This window comes from Nyctereutes procyonoides, unplaced genomic scaffold, assembly GCF_905146905.1.
Source record: "Nyctereutes procyonoides isolate TBG_1078 unplaced genomic scaffold, NYPRO_anot_genome, whole genome shotgun sequence".
NCBI classification, from domain to species: domain Eukaryota; kingdom Metazoa; phylum Chordata; class Mammalia; order Carnivora; family Canidae; genus Nyctereutes; species Nyctereutes procyonoides.
Window position 1 is genome coordinate 41,187,814 of NW_026575126.1, and position 21,018 is coordinate 41,208,831.

The window sequence follows — 21,018 nt, forward strand, 5'->3', positions numbered from 1 at the left end:
AGTTGCTAATCATTCATTACTGTCAAAATACAGTGAGCTTTTTTGGGGGAACTTGTCAGCATGATTCTAAAATTGACCTGAAATAATAAACAGGCTGGAATAACTACTACTTTTAAAAGAAGAACAATAAAGATGAACTTTTGATTGAAGATATTAAAATACCATAAATTTTTTTCAAAACAGTATAGTATTGGTTAAAGAATGTCTAGATATACTAGATTAACACGTTGGATTTCAGTAAGAGATCTTAAATGCCTAATACATTACTATATAATATATGCCAAGTCAGCAGTGGAAAGAAAGGTTAGTGATTGATGCTGAGAAGAAGCCAAGTTAGAGAATTCAGTGTGAAACATTTCTTTTTTTTTTTTTTTGAAGATTTTTTTTTAAATTTTTTTTTTTAAATTTATTCATGAGAAACACACACACACAGAGAGAGAGAGAGAGAGAGAGGCAGAGACACAGGCAGAGGGAGAAGCAGATTCCATGCAAGGAGCCCGACGTGGGACTCGATCGTGGGACTCGATCCCGGGTCTCCAGGATCACGCCCAGGGCTGCAGGCGGTGCTAAACCGCTGCGCCACTGGGACTGCCCAGTGTGAAACATTTCTTTTATATCTCACTGTAATGAAAATTAAACAGTTAACAAAGTAGGAAAAAGTAGTTGTATGACAGCATTATATATCTGTAATATATCAAAATGTATAGATTTGTAAGAATAAATCAATTTTAAAAAGCTGCAGTTGTTTTCAACCATTCCCTTAATGCTGGAAATTGAGGTCGTTTTTATTATTTTTCCTGTATAAATAAGGATGCAGTGAATATTTTTTTTTTTACTATTATGGTAGAAAGTTCATACTAGAGCGTGAGTTTAAGAAAGTAGGATGTAAGATTATACCTGAAGTGTGCGCGTGCATGCGCGCACACACACACACACACAAAATGTATATAGTGTGTGTGTTTGGATATTTGTATTATGTAAACCTTTGGTATTCTGGGCTTTGCAATCTGTTTTGACCATTTCCGAGCAACTTTGAAGGTCTTTGGCATGTCATAATTTTTGACTTTGCTAAGGGCCAGTTTTAGGTGGAGAAAGGTTGGTGTCTTAGGAAATGAGTCGAGAGTCACACTCTCCTGAGACGCTGGTTTTTTACTTAACCCAGAGGAGGCAGTACCTTCTGTGAGCTATTGAAAACTTCTCATTGTAAAGATTGGCCCTAAATGTAAGTGTACTGCTCGTGATGGAAATACAGAGATCTTAAGAAAGAGATTATTCTCAGCCAGAAAAGAAAAGGTTAAATTAAATGAAAAACATTATTCTCTAGTGGTCTTTGCAATTTTGAGGATTCTTTAAGGCTCCATCAGCATGGATTTTCTAACATCAAGGAACTATTGACTAGGCTTAGAGAAAAAAAAGACTGGAAGTATGCTGAATTCTGGTTATTTCTGAATGATAGTATTTGGGGTGATTTACACATTTTTAAATGATATATTTAAAGCAAATAGTATTGAAGAAAAAAACAGTAAGTGGTGATTAAGATCAATTTAACAGTGGATTCTTCTTGAATTTCTTTAAGCTTAAATCTGAATAGCTCAACAGGAAAAATCATTTTTATCATCTTGGTTTGACCTGGTCCTTCTTTTAATGTTAACAGAAGCCATGCAGTGACACCTGCTAAGACTTGTTGGTAGCCATGTCGGAGCCCCACAGGGTCCAGTTCACCTCTCTCCCAGGTTCTCTGAATCCTGCATTTTTGAAGAAATCCCGGAAAGAGGAGGTTGGGGGAACAGAACAGCATCAGGACTCTGAGCCGGCTGCAGCAGCTGTTCGGATTACACTCACCCTCTTTGAGCCAGATCACAAGCGCTGCCCAGAGTTCTTCTACCCAGAGCTGGTGAAGAACATAAGAGGGAGGGTGAAAGGCCTTCAACCCGCAGACAAGGTACACCCCAGCAGCCCCAGACTGGGTCTGCAGATAAAACGCATGGAACATCCTGTGGAAATGGGACTTCTGGAGGGTGGAAGCAAGACTAGAAAGGCTCTGGCTATCCAAGATCACGGTGCTCAGCCCAAAGCAGTCACAGGTGTGCTGATTTTGCCTCTGAGCAGGAACGGATAGAATTGTTTCTCAAACCATTGTCCTGATTTATGCTAGAGAAAACACTGTGCATCCAAGGCTAATATGAATTATGACTAATAATTAACAATAAGCTTTTTATTTTATTTAATTATTTAATCATTTAATTATTTAATCATTTAATTATTTAATTATTTATTTATTTATGATAGTTACACACAGAGAAAGAGGCAGAGACATAGGCAGAGGGAGAAGCAGGCTCCATGCACCGGGAGCCTGACGTGGGATTCGATCCCGGGTCTCCAGGATGGCGCCCTGGGCCAAAGGCAGGCGCTAAACCACTACGCCACCCAGGGATCCCAACAATAAGCTTTTTCATGCCAAAATTATATATGTGTGTCAACGTGACCAGTCTCTGGCTGTTCCAGCACTAGAATTTTGTGCTGGACGTTTTTCTTTTCCAGTAGAATCTTACTCTGCCTACTGTAAGGCAGACAAGAAAAGACATTGACTTTTCCTTTTTTTTTTTTTTTCCTTTTTTTAAAAATTTATTTATTTATTTATTTTTTATTGGAGTTCAATTTGCCAACATATAGCATAGCACCTAGTGCTCATCCCATCAAGTGCCCCCCTAAGTGCCCATCACCCAGTCACCCCCACCCCCTGCCCACCTCCCTTTCCACCACCCCTTGTTCGTTTCCCAGAGTTAGGAGTCTCTCATGTTCTGTCTCCTTCTCTGATATTTCCCACTCATTTTCTCTCCCCTTAATTCCCTTTCACTATTGTTTTATTCCCCAAATGAATGAGACCACATAATGTTTGTCCTTCTCTGATTGACTTATTTCATTCAGCATAATACCCTCCAGTTCCATCCATGTCGAAGCAAATGGTGGGTGTTTAAGACATTGACTTCTCATCTCTTCTGAACAGTGAGATCCTGGATAGTTTCTTTCCCTGGTTGGATAGAAACCTATTTTTGTGGGAGGTTTTGTTTTTTGTTTTTTTGTTTTGTATTTTGTTTGCCAAAGTTGGGTTGTAGTCTTCAGATTTTTTGAGAATCAGTTTGATTTCTTAAATACTTTAAAAAATTATCTATTTTCCTGACAGATTTGCTTTGCTCTTTAGTATGGAACTTCTTAAACATGCAGAGTGGGAGAATAATATAATGAACCCCTATGTACCCATCACCAGCTTCAGCTATCACTGATGTTTTCATTGTAAATTTTTTTGAAAACTATTTATTGAATTAAATACGTTAGAAAAAGTGCATATATGACAAATTCACAGCTTGATGCATTTTCATAAACTCAGCACACCCTTGCAACCTGTGCCTGGATTATGAAATGTAATATTTTCCAGGACACCAGAAACCCTCCTCCTGCCCTTCCAAAATACTACCCAGGTCCACTGCCCTAGTTTTCAACAGCTTAGTTCAATTTTTGCACATTTTTGTATTTTACATAAATGGAATTCTACAGCATGAGTAGGAAATAGGTGAAGAGCACAAGCCCCTATTATGGTGCACTATGCTAGGCTCTGAGGCAAAGGTTGGTAGGATTCCACACTTGGAGTATTTTTTTTTTAATTTTAATTTTTATTTTTATTTATGATAGTCACAGAGACAGAGAGGCAGAGACACAGGCAGAGGGAGAAGCAGGCTCCATGCATCGGGAGCCCGACGTGGGATTCGATCCTGGGTCTCCAGGATCCCGCCCTGGGCCAAAGGCAGGCGCCAAACCGCTGCGCCACCCAGGGATCCCCACTTGGAGTATTTTGATCTCTAGAGTGGCTCTTAGTAAAATGAGGATCAGCTTAATACCTGGCTCACAGGGTGTTTGAGGGTAGAATCAGATCACATAGGTACAGTTTTTAGCAGCATAACTCAGTGGCCAGTTCATTCAAATTCACCGTTGTACTGCTGAGGGTGAGTGCCTTTGGTTAGGAGGATCATCTACTTTCTTTCCTCAGATAAAAATGTGTTTCCTTGATTAAAATCTGATTAGCTGAATGAAAGCCAATAAATTTGTGCCAAGGATCAACCTTGTGTATGAGGGCAGTTGGATAAGATGAGAAAAAATAATTTCAAATCCATTCAAGATTCCTTTTTCAAAGTAGAAATGGGATCTCATTCCTTGAGAGGAAGAGACAGTAGCAGGGATTGGTTGAAGTCTTTATTTTGTAGGTTCAAGCCAAATCAGTAGGTCAACTGAAATTAGAACTCTAGTGCTCTGATTTCACCTTTTTGGGGGATCCAAATGTCCTCTATTGCAGAAAAATGTATGGAGCGTACACAGAGAACTTTGGATTCAATTTCAGGGGATTCCTGGTCTTCAGATTCAGAACTCCAGAATCTTTGCGTCTACTCTGTGGTTTTCAAAGTAATATGTAATCTGACAGATTCATGTATTAATTCATTTAGCATGTATTTCTTATGATGTAAAGGCGCTGTGCTAGATGCCGAGGACAATATAAAGGTGGAAAAGCCACTACTATCCCAACCTCAAAGGGACTTTCAGTCTTGTTGGTACTTTAGAATTATGCCAGCACAGGTAACAGGAGTTACAATGTGGCAATTGTTTAAGTCTGATACAAGCCCTGTAGGGCTTGGACAGCAGAAAGCTTACATCCCAGATGCTTTGTTTGGACAGAGTTGGACCATCATGTGTGCAGGAAGTAGTACTTTTTGGACAACTACTGTTTGTCCAGACATGAGAGAATACACATTGTATCCAGTACTGCTTTAGATTGGTGGAATTTCTTAGAATGATTTTAATCACTTGAGTTATATGTGATCATTATAGAAAACTTAGAAGGTACAGATGAATGCATGTTTTAAAGACTACTCACTTGTGACCCTTATATGTATGTTCCACAATATCTCATTTAACTTGTCTTCCATGAATGGATGGGATTCCAGTGGGCAGGGAGGGGAGGGTGGGGTCATAGAGTTTTGTCTTAAGACAGGCATCCGATCTTTAATGATTTTGGTCTATTCTGAAGTCTTAAATGTATTCGGATGGGAGTCTTTTATTAAGTTTCTTTGTCAAAAAAGCTTAAAGTCCAACTCTGGAAAATATACTTGTTGAGAAAAACGCAACAGTAAGTTTACAGAATAGAAATAAACTTTGGAAAACCACATGAAAATGTTTGGAGCGAGTGTTGACATTGGAGGAAAGATGAGATTACTGATCCATCAAGATAAGCTTCCAAGGAAAGGGAATGCTGTGAACCTGGTTTTGATTTCTTTGGTGGCAGTGAAGGAAGTGCAGGTTCATACCACTCTTCTAACCAATACGACAGAGTAGCTCTCAAGGACTTGGACTACTTTCAGCAGGTTCTTAACCTTCCTTGAACCATTGACTGCTTTATTTTTTTTTTATTTTTTATTTTTTCATTGACTGCTTTAGCCTGTGGGCCTTCCTAGAATAATGTTTTTAAATACATAAAATAATTTTTAGGGTATGAAGGAAATTATATTGAAACACAGTTCTATACAGGTTGAGCATCCCTGACTGACACCTGGGTGGCTCAGCAGTTGAGCGCCTGCCTTCGGCCCAGGGCGTGATCCTGGGGTCCCGGGATCAAGTCCCACGTCGGGCTCCCTGCGTGGAGCCTGCTTCTCCCTCTGCCTGTGTCTCTGCCTCTCTCTTTCTGTGTCTCTCCCTGACTAAAGGCCCTTCGCCATATTTGGAGCCGTCTAAGACCTAGTGCTATGGAGGGTAATTGTAGACATTTAATTAAGTTTTGTTGAATTACATGAATGGAAACTTTTTTTTCTTAAGCAATTGAAGTAAATACTGTTGGGATGGTAGTGTGTACTTTACCTTGTCTTTTTTGAAAGAGTTGTTTTTATCATGCAGTTTATGGGTGTTGAGTAGTCATTGCAGGTATTATGAATGGAATTGTGGGAATTTTTTTGTGACTCTTATTTTTGTGGAATGGTCTCTTTATACAGAAGAAAGATCTCTCAGATCCTTTCAATGATGAAGAAAAAGAAAGGCATAAAGTGGAGGCCCTTGCCCGGAAATTTGAAGAAAAATATGTAAGATTCCTCTCTTGGGCTACAAAACAGCCTCGTTGAGTGGGAGAGGTTCAGACATTTTTATGTTCCTTTAGTGGATTATCATCTAAACAAGTACAGAGGTTGGCGAGAACAAAATGCAATTATTAGATAAATGCATTATGGTACAGAAAATACATGTGGCAGGCTCTAGTGTGTGAAGCTAAATGGATGAATGAGCAAGAAGTGCCTTTTACTCCTAGAATTTATGCTTAAAATAAATGTTTTGAAACAAAGCATACAAAGCCATTTCATTCCTTCTTCTAGAAGTCTTAGGCCATTTTATGCAGATACAAATCTGTTCTATTTAAAAGATCTTCAGGGAATGGGGTTTAGGGTGGGTGTATGGTTGTGTGTGTGAGAGTGTCCCACTGATTTACAACCTTTAGTCACTAGTTGGAGTTCAAGGCAACAATTAATTCCGTGTAGCAAAAAAAGCATGTTGACCTTAGACTTAAACATTTATTAAGAGGGTAGGCCTCATGCTGTATGTTCTTACCGCAGTTACACATGGAAAAAACGCATAACCTATTTTAAATTTTAGGGTGGAAAGAAACGTAGAAAAGATCGTATACAGGACCTAATTGACATGGGGTACGGTTACGATGAATCTGACTCTTTCATCGATAATTCTGAGGCGGTAAGTCCTTACTGAAAATGCCACTGAAACTACCCCACCCTAGCTCCTACTAATAATGATGGCCTGGACGTGGAGTCGAGTCAGCGTGGGCATGCCCTCAGTGTGAAGAGAAAGCTGTCCTGGTGAGAGAGAGGGGAAGTGACATTCTTGATCAGGCCATAGTTCCCTCACTGAAAATGATGACCAAATCTGTCCACACACCTTTGAGCTAGGACATTCATGGTTGACCATAAGCAGGTCTTAGCATGCTGAGAAGTGACAGAAGAACACAGTCACATCTGCTCTGTCAAGACCCACTCTGCACCTTTGGACTGTTGTACCAGAACTTGGAGCTGACTGTTTGTTTTTTCCCCTTCAGTATGACGAGCTTGTTCCTGCTTCTTTGACTACAAAGTATGGAGGATTTTACATTAATTCGGGAACCCTGCAATTTAGACAAGCATCAGAATCTGAGGATGACTTCATTAAGGAAAAGAAGAAAAAATCTCCAAAGGTTAGAATAATACTTGTTTTTGGATTTCAGAAGTGCTTTCTTATATGACTTTATAAGATCAGTAGGTGACTTGCCAGAATGTCTCCTGGTTTAGGATGGCTCAGGAGCTTGGTGGAAAGGCATGACCCGTGTTGAGACTGACAGGTCACTTCTCACACCTGTACTGTGGGGAGATGCTGTGAACCTGGAGGTGTCCACGCCTGTGTCCCAGCAGGTGCAGCAGGGATTTGTTTCTTGAGGTGGTCTCAGGGTGGGGACTGGGGCAGTGAAGGTTGTGGAGTGAGGGGAGTTTGCACCAACCTTGCTGTGTCTCTTCTGTGGACATGTAGAGGACTTCAGTTCCCAGGGCTGTCACCCCAACAAAAACAAGTTAGCCTTAAGTTTATTTTTAAATCAGCCTACCACTGCCTGTGTGTTTAAAACAAGAGGTAGGGCCCACGTACAGCTTACTTGAACGAGAAAAGTTTCAGGCTACAGAATGGCCTCTTGCCTCAGCCCTGGGTGCTTCCAGGAGACACTGTCAGTGGGAACACTGTGTTGACCTGCTGCAGGTCTGTGGTCCGGGACCAATCTGGAAGCTGTTGCTCTTGAAGGAAGTAAGACAGCTCTCAGGATGTACCCTGGGCGGAGCAAGGCCAGTGCTGTGTAGTGCACTTGCTCCCTGAGTTAGGGAGCCGTGTAACTGTGCCTTGTCTTTAATTCTCAGAAGCGGAAGTTGAAGGAAGGTGGTGAGAAGATAAAGAAGAAGAAAAAAGATGACACTTATGACAAGGAGAAGAAATCGAAAAAGTCCAAGTTTTCCAAAGCCGGGTGAGAGGCAGCAGCTGCTTTGCTAGGATAAATCTGAACTGTTAGGGCAGGACACCTGGGAGCTGACGCGCCCTCCTCCTCACAGCTTCAGAAGAGGCAGCAGGGCCTGGCCTTCCGTTCCTCCTCACGCCTCCCACGGTGCCCTTGTGGGCAGTCAGTGCTCTCACATCTCTGTGTGTCAGACATTGGAGTTCTCTCTGTCCCTCTGTCAGCTTTGGCAGCTATTTCTGTCACTGTGTGACTGCTGATGTTCCTTGTTCTCTTGGGCACCCCTCCTCTGCCCCACTTCTCCTTCCGTCTCTGCCATGTCCCTTTGTCTTCTGTGGTCCTGCTTTCTTCGTCTCACCCCAGCTGCCCTTCAAGTTGCTGCTGCTCTCTGCTGCTCCTGCCTTTTCCCTTTAAATATTTTTCTTGCCCCCCTCCCCTTTTTCGCAACCTTTTATTTCAGCCTGGCAGTGGTTTTTAAAAACACATCGGATATTTAGCGTTCTGTGACACTGTTTTGCTAACCTGTATTAAATCTCAAGCTTTGGTCCCGGCAAGAAGGAGCTCCATATGCCAAGAGGAGGGAGGAGGAGTAACAGGGTGGCTTTGTGACTAGGTTCCTGGAGACAGTTGCGCTGGGAGCAGGGGCAGTCTCTTGTGAATTTCCCTTTTGAGGTGTACTGCAGCCCTCCTAACCAGTTTCCTCCTTGCTTGCAGCTTCACAGCCCTCAATGCCAGTAAGGAGAAGAAGAAAAAGAAATATTCTGGGGCTTTGAGTGTTAAAGAGATGCTAAAGAAATTTCAGAAGGAGAAAGAGGCTCAGAGAAAGAGGGACGAAGACCATAAACCTGTAGCTGTCTCATCGGCGGAAACTCAGGGCCTGCGGGAATTGGAGGGCACCTCTGACCCCTTGCTCTCGCTCTTTGGCTCCACTTCTGACAACGACTTGCTCCAGGCGGCCACTGCCATGGACTCGCTGACTGACTTGGACTTGGAGCAGCTGCTCAGTGAGTCTCCAGAAGGAAGCCCTTTCCGTGATATGGATGATGAGAGCGATTCCCTTGGGGTGGGACTGGACCAGGAATTCAGGCAGCCCTCTTCCCTCCCTGAAGGCCTGCCTGCACCCCTGGAGAAGCGCGTTAAGGAGCTGGCTCAGGTATGGTGACACAGAGTGGCCGGGCTTTCCTGGAAGCGGTTTGGGCAGATTGACGCTGGTTCTGCACCACATGAAGCTCGCTGCCCAGAGCAACCCTTAGTGAATTGGCAGTCTCAGTGTAAGCTTTTCTGAGCTCTTTTCTCCCCCCAAGTGAGGAAACTGTACGCTCTGCGCATCAGGCATCACTTTTAGACCTTTTGTGGTTCTTTCATTACTGGAAAAATCTTCTGGGGAGAGTTTCTCTCTTTCCATTTCCTGCCTATCGGTTTCTTCCTCACAAATATCTTTCCTTTGGTGCAATAGACTGATATTAATGTTGGTGGCAGGCAGCTGAGGCACAGATCCGTCATTTTAGTAATCTTTTGAAGGTTTGGAAAACTCACACAAGCTTTGCAGATGAATATTACACGTAGAATGTGTGTGCTTAATTGCCACTGCATTTCAGTTGCCGCTTGGACTTGCCAATCATCAGTGTTAGGTAGTAAGTACAGGAATGCCTAAGGTGTGATAAATGAAAAGGAGTGAACCTTAATATTGCCCGTGAACCATTAAAAAAACAGCAACAGTCTTGGAGTGATAGCAGCCATTGGCGATTGGGAATTGATTTCTAGAGGGCTAAGAACTGTCAGTTCAGTAATGTATTGCTGACCATAAACCAAGCATGGGTCGTTAGTTATGATGACTTTTAGTTAAAAAAACGCTTTACCTTGGGCATCATGACTTATGGTGCAACTCTGGTGGCATTTATACTCTGTAGCTTAAGTATTAAGCCAGTGATTCTCCTAGGATTTCAGAATCACTGTTAGGTGTGGAATATCTCTTGTGTTTTAGGGCAGGATGAAATGTTAACCACTGCTACAAATGATTTTCTTGTTTCCAAAAAATTTTTAAGCACAACTTACAAAGTAAAGCAAATGTCTTACTTGGATTTTTAGTTCTTCCTCGTTAGCCCATGTGCAGTATTCTCTTTTAATGTGATGATTTAAATGAATTGTGCCATGTCAGGGGTTCAGAGTATACCTTAATAGGACATTAAGGTGGAAGTAGTTGAATCTGAACTTGACATGTTTGAGCGTACTGTTCTGTGTTTGCTCTTAGAATTTATGTTTTAAAAAATTACTCCTTGTTCTTCTCAATTTTCCAGTTTGTAATCAAATTGTTTTTTAGCATCTGAAAGTCTTGTTAAGTAAGTTGAGTTAGATATATGTGGCAGTAGCCAGTCGTTTCTTTAGAGAAATGTCAAAACCATTCTTGGATGTGTCCCTTACCCCCACCATAGGCAGTGTTTTAGTCTGATAACTTAGACTCATTATTTCAATTTCTTGGGAAAGATGGACAAATTCAGTGGAAACAAAGTGGCTTAACATGAAACAGCATTGGGTTGTGATTCAAGAAAGCCTTGCTTTCTGGAGTCCATTTGGATGGACTCTGAGCAAGCTGTGCCAAGTTCTCTCTTGGGACAATGGAGACAGGGTTCTGGATCCCATAGATAAGGTAGCTTGGGTTTTGGTGGGAAGTGGTAACCAGGACAAATTGACATACTGAAAATAACAGTGTTCATATGTGAAATCAATACTTTAGTCATCACCTGGCCTTTCGACTACAAAAGTGTTAAGAAACTCTGGGAAATGGTGTAGAAAGTGGGGATTACCCATCATTCTGCCAATCTGAAAACTATTTTCAATTTGCTTATTCTTTTTTAGCTTCTGTGTATGTTTTTATGGAGTTGTAATTATAGTTGTCAATAATTGTTTCCTGCTTTCTTCACTTAATAAATATTATTATAAACCCCTCATCACTTTTGATGGTTGCATGGAAAAGAAAGCTTATTTTTGGAAAGTTACTTAATGCCATTCCAAAGGATCCCCAGGTGCTCCATTCCCACCAGGGCCTATGCTTGGGCACTTGGAGCCTCCCCACATGTGTGCACAAGTGCTCTAAACCCAGACCTCACTGAGAATCTCCTGGGAAAGCTATTCTTCCCAGGAGAAAAATGCACACATACACAAAACTTGCATACAATTCCAGAAGCCACTCATGGATATTTAGATCCTTAATAAGGAATCCTGTCCTCAATCTTGAACTGGACATTGGTTTTTAAAATTTAAATTAAATTTGATGTACATAACTGTAACATTAGTAGTGTTATATGTTTCTCACTTTATATTTCATTCCTCTAACTATCCTTTTTTCCTCTTTATTTTTATAAGATTGTTTACATTTAAAAGTTTGGCCCTAGATGATACATGGATCAGTTTCTACTATTATCTGAAAAAGTGCCCAAAACTTAGGGCTTCAAAGAGCAGTTCATTTCTCCTGACTCTGGGTAGCTGGGCAGTTCCTCTTCTGGTCCTGCCTGGCTCGCTCTTGGGGCTATGTTCAGCTGGCAAGTTGGCTGAGTGCTGGACCACAGGGATGGCTGAGATGGCCAGGACATCCGGCCTCTCCCTCCTCTGATCTTTCTTCCTGGGTTTCTTCAGGGTATGGCAGTTTCAGGGCAACATTTCAAGAGACTGAAGGTAGAAGCTGCAAGGCCCATAAGATCTAGCCGTAGAAGTTGTGCATTGACATCGCTTCTCCCACTCTATTGGTAAAGCAAGTCACAGGAGCAAACCAGGTTTGAGGGTTGGGAAATTAGAGGCCCAATGCATGTACTGGGAGGGAAGGGATCTGAGGTCCTGTTTGCTGTCTATCACAGTCCCGTAAACAGATTCTAATCTGGTATGTATCTGTCCCTTCGAGAGCAATCTTTGCTGTGGGAAGCAAAAGCAGATTTACCTTCTAACTAGATGTGATGCTTAAAACTTCGAAAAAATCTATTTGAAAACTTACGTTAGAGAGGTACACCAAGAAGGCTGCCCTGGTAGATGTCTAAAAAAAGGTCACTGTTTTCTTCTTATGTTTGTTCGTGTTTCATTTCCTATTCCCTTGTACTGCACATTTTTATGGGCTCCAAGGTATCCAGTGATTTGATTTGATAGCCTTACCCTGCCTTCACTTAATATGCCTTAAATTGTGCCTTTTTCTTGGTTGTTGAAAAGTTCAGATGTGTTGCCACCTTCAGGTTACTTCTCTTGATGTAGTTTAGCAACTGTTCAGCCTGGTCCATACAGATGACCCAGGTCTGTTGACTCAAGCATAAAATGGGAACTACTGAGAAAAGAAACAGAGACCCATGTAACCCAGTCTTCTACTCTACCTGTTCACAGCTTACCTTCCTATAGACTTAGAATTCCTGCATCACAAATCCAGGGAGACCTGGATCCAAGGACAGAAATGTAGAAAAAAAAAACCAAACCTAATCTGTTTGATCTTTTTTATTTTTTATTTATTTTTTTTTAAATTTTTTATTTATTTATGATAGTCACAGAGAGAGAGAGGGAGAGACACAGGCAGAGGGAGAAGCAGGCTCCATGCACCGGAAGCCCGACGTGGGATTCGATCCCGGGTCTCCATGATCGCGCCCTGGGCCAAGGGCAGGCGCCAAACCGCTGTGCCACCCAGGGATCCCTGTTTGATCTTTTTTAAAAAGAGAATTATACCAGCAAAAACAGGCACAGTATATAAGGTTCTGATCTAGGTGCTGAGAGGCTGCAAGTGGCTTTTATTATAATTGAAACACCTCATTAAAGGACTATTGGAACTATTATAAATCAGCATGATTGAGCTGTTTGGTTTAACTTTATTTCCTAATTAATCTAGGATCAATTTATACAACTCCTTAGGCAAGGTTGTCTCTTCTTAGGGTTGAGGAACCTCACTTATTTCTGGAAGACTATCATATAAATCCAATTGTTCTTTTAATTAAGTTTATTTAAAAATACAGCACTTGAGGGGCGCCTGGGTGGCTTAGTTGAGTGTCTGATTTTTGGTTTTGGCTCAGGTCATGATCTTAGGGTTGTGAGATTGAGCCCCCATAATCGGGCTCCACACTCACCTGGGAGTCTGCTTCTCTTCCTCTCCCTCTACCCCTCTCCCTGCTTATGAGCTTTCTGTCTCTTTCTCTCTGTGTATCTTTCTCAAATAAAATATTAAAAAAATTAAAATATAGCACTTGACTAATTATCTTCAGGATAAAACCAGACCCTCAGGGATATGGCCTACACAATTCAAAAGGATCAATCATAAAAAATCTTCTTAAAAAGTATATAGCTAGAAAGCCTCTGACACATTGGAAAACCAGCTGACATCTAAAAATAAAATTTGAAAGAAACCCTTAGCTTGTTGATAGGCCTGACAAATAGTGGGCATTTGAAATACATATCAAAGTGGATTAGATTGAATTAATGTGGAAGTACTTCTGGATCTTATAAGTAGCAGTGTGTAAGCTTAAGCAAAAGAATGACTCAGTTTTATTTTCTCTCAAGCTAAGATCATTTGAAGTGCCGAATTCTGAATCCTGAAAATGTAAGAAATTGGCAGATGAATGGATTCAAAGTCATGCCCCTTATTCATTTCCACCCATCCATCCATTTCATCCCCTTTCATCCTGGACTTTTGCACTTCCCTCTCTCCCTACTTCCAGGGGTCTGCAGAAGCTTGAGTTTTGCATATCCTCTGCAAGTTCTGTTCCAACTTTCTTCCTCTGGTTGCATTCTTTCAGTAATACCTGTTTGTTCCTTCATTAATTCACTCAGGTGACATTTACTATTACATGACAGGCAGCTGTGGGAAATAAATTGACAAATAAGATTTGTTTCTTGTTCTCCATGGGCTTGTGCTATAAATGGACAAGTAGACATGTAAACACCTGGCTGTAGGACAGAGTAGAATGAGGTAAGCTCTGTGATGTTTGGCCAAGCAAATTGTCAGGTGGACAGCCAGCTTTGAAGAGAGAAGCTTCTTGGGGTACATAGGAATCAGACTGGAGGGAACAGATTTGGCCAGGCTCAGTAGAGAGATGGACTTTATAGGAAGCCAGGGCACAGAGCTGAGGATGGACAAAGAGTTGTTGGATGTCTGTTACCTGCTGGAGCATGGTGGACCAGAGCTGCAGTGGCTTGCTGGGGCCAGATCCTGCAGAATCATAAATGCCACATAAAGGAGTTTCAGTTTGATTCTGGGCTTGGAGAGAGCTGCCTAACGGCTTAAAGAAGGAAGTGGAAGGATTTCAGGAGAATAGAGTGTAGTTATTAGAAGTGGGAAATACAGAAAGAGGAGCAGAAGCTAGTGGGTTTGGTTTTGGGTAAGTTGAGTATCCATACCAGAGAATCATCCATTCACAGAAGTAACTGGAAAGTCTAATCCAGAGCTTAGAAAAAAGGGTATAGGGCAAGACGTTTAGATTTTAGAGATCTATGTGCATTATGTGTTATTTTGAAGCTGTGAAGGAAAAGGTATTGGGTGGAGATAGTTTTAGATAGAACTTTGAGCTCTATCTCTGGTAAGGAGTTAATGGAGAAGACAGGGAGAGAGCAGAGGTAGGAAGAGGACCCAGAGGGTACGATGAGGGAAGGCAAATAGGGTGATAGGAAGGTTGGAAGGTGGTTCTCAGTCTCTGCAATCTCAGAGAAGTTGATCATTTGTTTTAGACAATCACTGTATTGCTTTTGTTTGAGGTCATTATTCTATATCAAGCCTGATTTTAGATTTTTATTTTGCCTCAAGCCTTTGGACCAGCAACTCTTGGGTTTAGATCAGCTGTTCTCAATCCCCTCTGTACATTAGAGTTACCAGGGGTTCCTTTTAAAGAAACGGATTCCTGGGCCTCATTCCCAGAGATTCGGATACGATTGCTCTAGAGTGGGGAAAGCTGCCAGGTAATTCCAACATGAAGCCAAATATGAGAACCCATGGTTCAGACTTTTCCGTGATTGCTTTCCTGACTTACGTACTCCGTCTCCTGGCTGCCTGCCCTGGCTGCCATCCAGGGTGCTGCTGCGTTCTCATGGGAAGCAGAAGACGATATAGTAGCCTGTTGTGCTACTTGTGTCAGTAGTAGAAAGGTGTGTTAGTAGTTCACATGGTCTGGGTAACAGAGTTTGTGTTGTGATACACTGTAAGTAGATTCTGGATTTCCCAAGAGTTACAATGTACTTAAATGCTTAAAGCAGCACTTTATTATTTTTTAGGGGTGAGAGGGATAAGGGCCTTTGAATTTTGTAATTTCGTTGAAGTTCTTAATTGTTTCTGTACTGTGGACGTATGGAAATTCTGACTTACAGTTAACAGGAGTTAACTAGCTGATTGAATCAAATATATCCTGATTGCCTTGACTCTGTATGATTGTCTTTCCTGTGACTGTTGTCTCCAGTCCCGGGAGGAATGGACAGTCCATAGATGCTTTAGCAGCATTTGAGAAAGCTGGATATACCAGTTGGGGAGCGCATAGTGATCATAGGTGAACTTAATCTGGGATTAGGGCTGAATAGGGAAGGGCACAGCGAGGATTTTATCAGGTTGACAGGTGTTCTGTAGGGACTGACTGGTCTGGTGCCTGTGGGTGAGTGTGCAGTCCTGTGGGAAGAGTGCACTAACGATGTTACTGTCTGCTGTGAACCAGGCCGCCAGAGCTGCTGAAGGAGAGAGCAGACAGAAGTTCTTCACCCAGGATGTTAATGGCACCCTCTTGGAGTGAGTATCTTTGGTTTCTCTGGATCTGCTGTTACCGTGCCTGGCTGGAGCAGGCTAGGGGAAATGAGCGCTGCTTGAACTACTTAACAATGGCCACCTATGAGAGGAAGAAATGGTTTTTATTGTTTATGCTTTTTTTTTTTTTTAAAGGGGGGGTTGGGTACAACAAATACTTGTCTCCAGGAAATGACAGACCTTACTAACTTTAGGCAGCGGGTGTTATTAGAACGATGCATATAATAATCATGGCCATTTGGAAGAGGATTTCTTGACAAGTAGGAGATTAGAGAGAGAAAAAGTATTGCTTGCCTGTCTTTGAGAATCCAGAAAAATAAGAGCTAACTTGGTAGAGCCACAGGAGCCTACTCTCCTGGGATCATTCTCCTCTCGCTCTCACTTCTGCTCCCAAGGCTAGGGTGTATAAATATCCTGTGGCACATCTCCCAGATACCTGAACCTCTGAGATGTTACTCTGTATGTATGAGATTAAAAAGCAAAGAAACTGCACATATAAATCCAAACCAGGTTCTCGATATCTGTCCTTCCAGCTTTTCACCAGCTTCTTTCTCTCTTGCATTGTTTAGCAGAGGAAGCTTGTTGCTCAACAACTGAGGATTTTGCACATGTAAGAACAGTTGTCAAGGCTTGAGGATATTCTAGCAAATGACCGGCATGGGGATTTGGCCTCCTGGGTCAGGAAGCCTGGACTATAGAGAGCACCTGAGGGTCAGCACACAGGAGAGATTTGTGCCAACAATAGCCTACTGGAGCTTGCCAAATAGATCAAGGGATTGAAGACAAATATTTTTCTGCTCATCTAGATGGGGACCCTGGAGGGGTGAGGATTTCCCTCACCTCCTTATTAGGGATAGAACTGGGGAAAAAAAGGAAACACTGTTGGAAAGTATTTCCTGTCTACACAAAGAAACTCAATCACTTTCCATTTTGAAAACTCTTATGTTCTTTTTATTGGTGAAATTTAGTACTTCAGAGCTTGTTCTCCTAGGTTCTGTTTTCCTGACTACCTTTGAGTTGGTCTTGTCTTTGACCTGAGGGCCTTGACCCTCTGTACCTAGCCAAGTTTATCAGGTGTGGGAGTTCTGATTTGGTGACTGCTGGGGATCTGTTGCACTGGTCACTTAGTTACATTGCGTGACCGACAGCATAAGGTTTGATCTGTTGTTGGCTCTTAGTTTTCCTCTCTGCGGTAGGGTGACCTCATGATGAGAGAAGCTCCAGTGAGCTGCGGGCTCTTGATGACTCTCTTCTCTTCTTCAGCATAGAGGTGCAAACTCGAGAGCTGAGTAGCCAAATCCGTTCTGGGGTCTATGCCTATCTTGCTTCATTCCTGCCCTGCAGCAAGGACACCCTGGTCAAACGTGCTCGGAAACTTCACCTCTACGAACAGGTGGGTGACTGTGGAGTGCAGTCCCTTGGCTTTAGGAAAGAGTGACTGAGTCTTCACAGATGCACATCTGCTGTTGTCCTGCCTTCGTGTGATTACTAGTAGTGTATCCTCAGTTAAGAAGTGATGCATGAACCAATCTTATGATATGTCCTACTCTCTGCAGGGGGGGCGTCTGAAGGAGCCTCTCCAGAAGCTTAAGGAAGCCATTGGAAGGGCAATGCCAGAGCAGATGGCCAAGTACCAGGATGAATGTCAGGCGCACACACAAGCCAAGGTCGCTAAGTAAGTGTGTTCCATCTCTCTCACATGACATCCTTCTGCCTCTTCTCTTTTTTCTTTCTTTTTTTCCCCCCCATTATTACATTTGTAAATGAGACTTTTTGCTCTTCTGCAGCATTTTCACCTTCTCTTAGAAGCCTGGGCAGGGGGGAGGCGGTGGATGTGGGAGGAAGTAGTTCTTCTGTGGTAGTGACCTTAGGGTCCCATTGGTCCTATTCACACTATAGGATGCTGGAAGAGGAGAAGGACAAGGAGCAGAGGGAACGGATGTGCTCTGATGAGGAAGAAGATGAGGAAAAGGGGGGCAGGAGGATAATGGGACCCCGGAAGAAGTTCCAGTGGAATGATGAAATCAGGTGTGCCCAAACTGGGACCTTGCCTCATTGGAGGGTTTGTGGGGCCAGTGTCTGAGCATGTTCCTGTGTTTCTAATGAAGGTTAGAATCATTTACTTTAATCAGGGCTGCTGAAAGCACATGATTGAAACCTTAAAAGAAGCATTTGGCATAGTTTGAAGTTTCTGACTTCTGTCTACCCCTCAGGGAGCTGCTTTGCCACGTGGTGAAGATAAAACTGGAGAGCTACGATCTAGAGAGGAACAATAAGACCCAGTCGTGGGAGGACTATGTGAAGGCCTTTCTGGATGCTGAGGTCAAACCTCTGTGGCCCAAAGGCTGGATGCAGGCCAGGTGAGGGCCGTGAGCAGCCAGTATGGTCAGTGTGGTGATGAGGTGGAGCGTTCTTGCAGTACAGAAATATTTGAGTGCTTCTGTTCTGCCAGGCCAACAGGGTCCCTTAACTCAGGAGTCACTGTCTAGCTGAGTCAACTCCAGCCTTACTGGAGTGGTTAGGAGTGTACTGGTTGCTGTGAATGGCTCTTATTCTTCCCTTGACGAAGGAAGTTATCTGTGGGGTTTTGTCTTTGTCATGCTTTGTCCCACTTCAGCTCTGAATTCGGGTATGCACATCTCACCTCAGTCTGCCCTTACCTGTTTTGAGATAATGGCTCCCCATTGAAGTTGAGAGGTAGATTCATCTTGGAAATATCTTCTTGTTCTGAACAGAAGTCTTACTTGGCGAGAATCAGGCTGACTGCTTATTGGAGTTAAGGGCTGAACTTCTGTGATGTGCAGCTTTCCATGTGAAGGAACTATGACTGCCGTCCACAGATAGGAAAGCTGGCTGGAGCTTGTGCTCTCCCCTTTCCTCCACTGTGGGAAAATACACTTTACATAAAACTTTACCATCTGAATCATTCTTAGGTGCACCGTCCAGTGGGTTTTTTTTTTTTTTAATTTTTAAAATAATTTTTACCATCATTTTTTTTAAAGATTTTATTTATTTATTCATGAGAGACACAGAGAGAGAGAGACAGAGACACAGGCAGAGGGAGAAGCAGGCTCCATGCAGGGAGCCTGACATGGGACTTGATCCTGGGTCTCCAGGATCAGGCCCTTGGCTAAAGGTGGCATTAAACCCCTGAGCCACCCGGGCTGCCCTGTCCAGTGGTTTTATTTATTTACTTATTTTTAATTTTATTATTTATTCATGAGAATACACAGGAGACAGAGAGGCAGAGGCACAGGCGGAGGGAAAAGCAGGCTCCATGCAGGGAGCCCAACGTGGGACTCGATCCGGGGTCTCCAGGGTCACGCCCTGGGATGAAGGCAGGCGCTAAACCGCTGAGCCACCCGGGCTGCCCTGTCCAGTGGTTTTAAATACATTTACAGGGACACCTGGGTGACTCAGTGGTTGAGGGTCTGCCTTTGGCTCAGGGTGTGATCCTGGGGGTCCCAGGATCGAGTCCTGCATTGGACTCCCCTTGGGGAGCCTGCTTCTCCCTCTGCCTATATCTCTGCTTCTCTATGTGTGTCTCTCATGAATACATAAATTAAAAAAAGAAAATCTTAAATACCTTTACATTGTTGTGCAACCATAACCATCCATCCCTTTAACTCCTTTCTTCTTCTAAAACTGAAGTTTTTTACCTATTAAACAATAACTTCACATCCTCCCACCCTAGATTCTATGATCATTGTTCTACTTTCTATGATTTTGACTCATCCGAGTACTTCATAGAAGTGGAATCAGGGGATCCCTGGGTGGCGCAGCAGTTTAGCGCCTGCCTTTGGCCCAGGGCGCAATCCTGGAGACCCAGGATCGAATCCCACGTCGGGCTCCCAGTGCATGGAGCCTGCTTCTCCCTCTGCCTGTGTCTCTGCCTCTCTCTCTCTCTCACTGTGTGCCTATCATAAATAAATAAAAATTTAAAAAAAAAAAGTGGAATCATACAGAATTTGTGGAACTGGCTCATTTCACTCAGTATAATATCCTCAAGGATTTGTCTTTATTACACATTACTGAATTGCCTTCCTTTTTTTTTTTTTTAATGTTGTTGGTATTCTTTTTTTTCTTTTTTCTTTTTAATTTTATTTATTTATCTATCTATTTATTTATTTATTTATTTTTAATTTATTTATGATAGTCACAGAGAGAGAGAGAGAGAGGCAGAGACACAGGCAGAGGGAGAAGCAGGCTCCATGCACCGGGAGCCCGACATGGGATTCGATCCCGGGTCTCCAGGATCGCGCCCTGAGCCAAAGGCAGGCGCCAAACCACTGCGCCACCCAGGGATCCCCTGAATTGCCTTCCTTTTTAAGGCACAGAATAACATTCCATTGTATGTGTAAGCCACATTTTGGTTATCCATGCATCGATTGATGCTTAGGTTGCTTCCATTTCTTAGCTATTGTGAATAATACTGTTATGAAATTGGGTGTACAAATACCTCTTCAACACCCTGCTTTCAGTTCTTTTGTGTTTATGCCTAGAAATGGAATAGCTGGATCATGTGATAATTATATGTTTAATTTTTCAAGGAACCACCAGTGTTTTCCATAGTGGCTATATCATTTTGCATTTCCACCATCAGTGCACAAGTTGTAAAGTCAGGTTGTTGATTTGAGATTTTTCTTGTTCTTGTTTTTAAACATAAATGTTTATAGCTATAGTACCCCCTTGGCATCCTTTGCGCTGTAAGTTTTGGTATATTTGTGTTTTCCTTTTCATTCATCTTTTAAGTATTTTCTTGTTTCCTTTATGAATTTTTTTCTTTGATCCATTGATTGTTTAAAAGGGGTATTGTTGGGGCACCTGGGTGGCTCAGCGGTTGAGCATCTGTCTTTGGCTCCATTGTGATCCCAGGGGTCCTGGGAGGAGTCTCACATTGGGCTCCCTGCAGGGAGTCTGCTTCTCCCTCTGCCTACGTCTCTGCCTCTCTCTGTGTGTGTGTCTATCATGAATACATAAATGAATAAAAAATTTTAAAGTGTGTTGTTTAATTTCCACAATTATGTGAATTTTTCAGTTTTTCTTATGTTACTGATTTGTAACTACATTCTCTTGAGGTGAGGGAAGATAGTTTGTATGATATCTATCTTTTTAAATATTTTTTTTAAAGATTTTATTCATTTGACACAACAAGAGAGCGCACAGTGGTGGTGATGGGGGTCCAGAGAGAGGGACAAGCAAACTCCTT

At 42.4% G+C, this 21,018-nt stretch overlaps 1 protein-coding gene across 2 annotated transcripts in view; it reads left to right on the forward strand.

Annotated features, from left to right (window-relative positions):
- UBN1 (ubinuclein 1) overlaps positions 1-21,018 on the forward strand; it is a 37,883-nt gene that overhangs the window by 3,867 nt on the left and 12,998 nt on the right. For both annotated transcript variants that reach the window (XM_055340113.1, XM_055340114.1), the window contains exons 2-12: positions 1,655-1,942; positions 6,033-6,119; positions 6,682-6,777; positions 7,136-7,270; positions 7,977-8,080; positions 8,783-9,221; positions 15,724-15,794; positions 17,073-17,202; positions 17,366-17,484; positions 17,709-17,837; positions 18,023-18,169. In XM_055340113.1, the coding sequence (XP_055196088.1) occupies positions 1,694-1,942; positions 6,033-6,119; positions 6,682-6,777; positions 7,136-7,270; positions 7,977-8,080; positions 8,783-9,221; positions 15,724-15,794; positions 17,073-17,202; positions 17,366-17,484; positions 17,709-17,837; positions 18,023-18,169 (1,706 nt within the window). In that variant the 5' untranslated portion in view covers positions 1,655-1,693. The remainder of the gene's footprint in view (positions 1-1,654; positions 1,943-6,032; positions 6,120-6,681; positions 6,778-7,135; positions 7,271-7,976; positions 8,081-8,782; positions 9,222-15,723; positions 15,795-17,072; positions 17,203-17,365; positions 17,485-17,708; positions 17,838-18,022; positions 18,170-21,018) is intronic.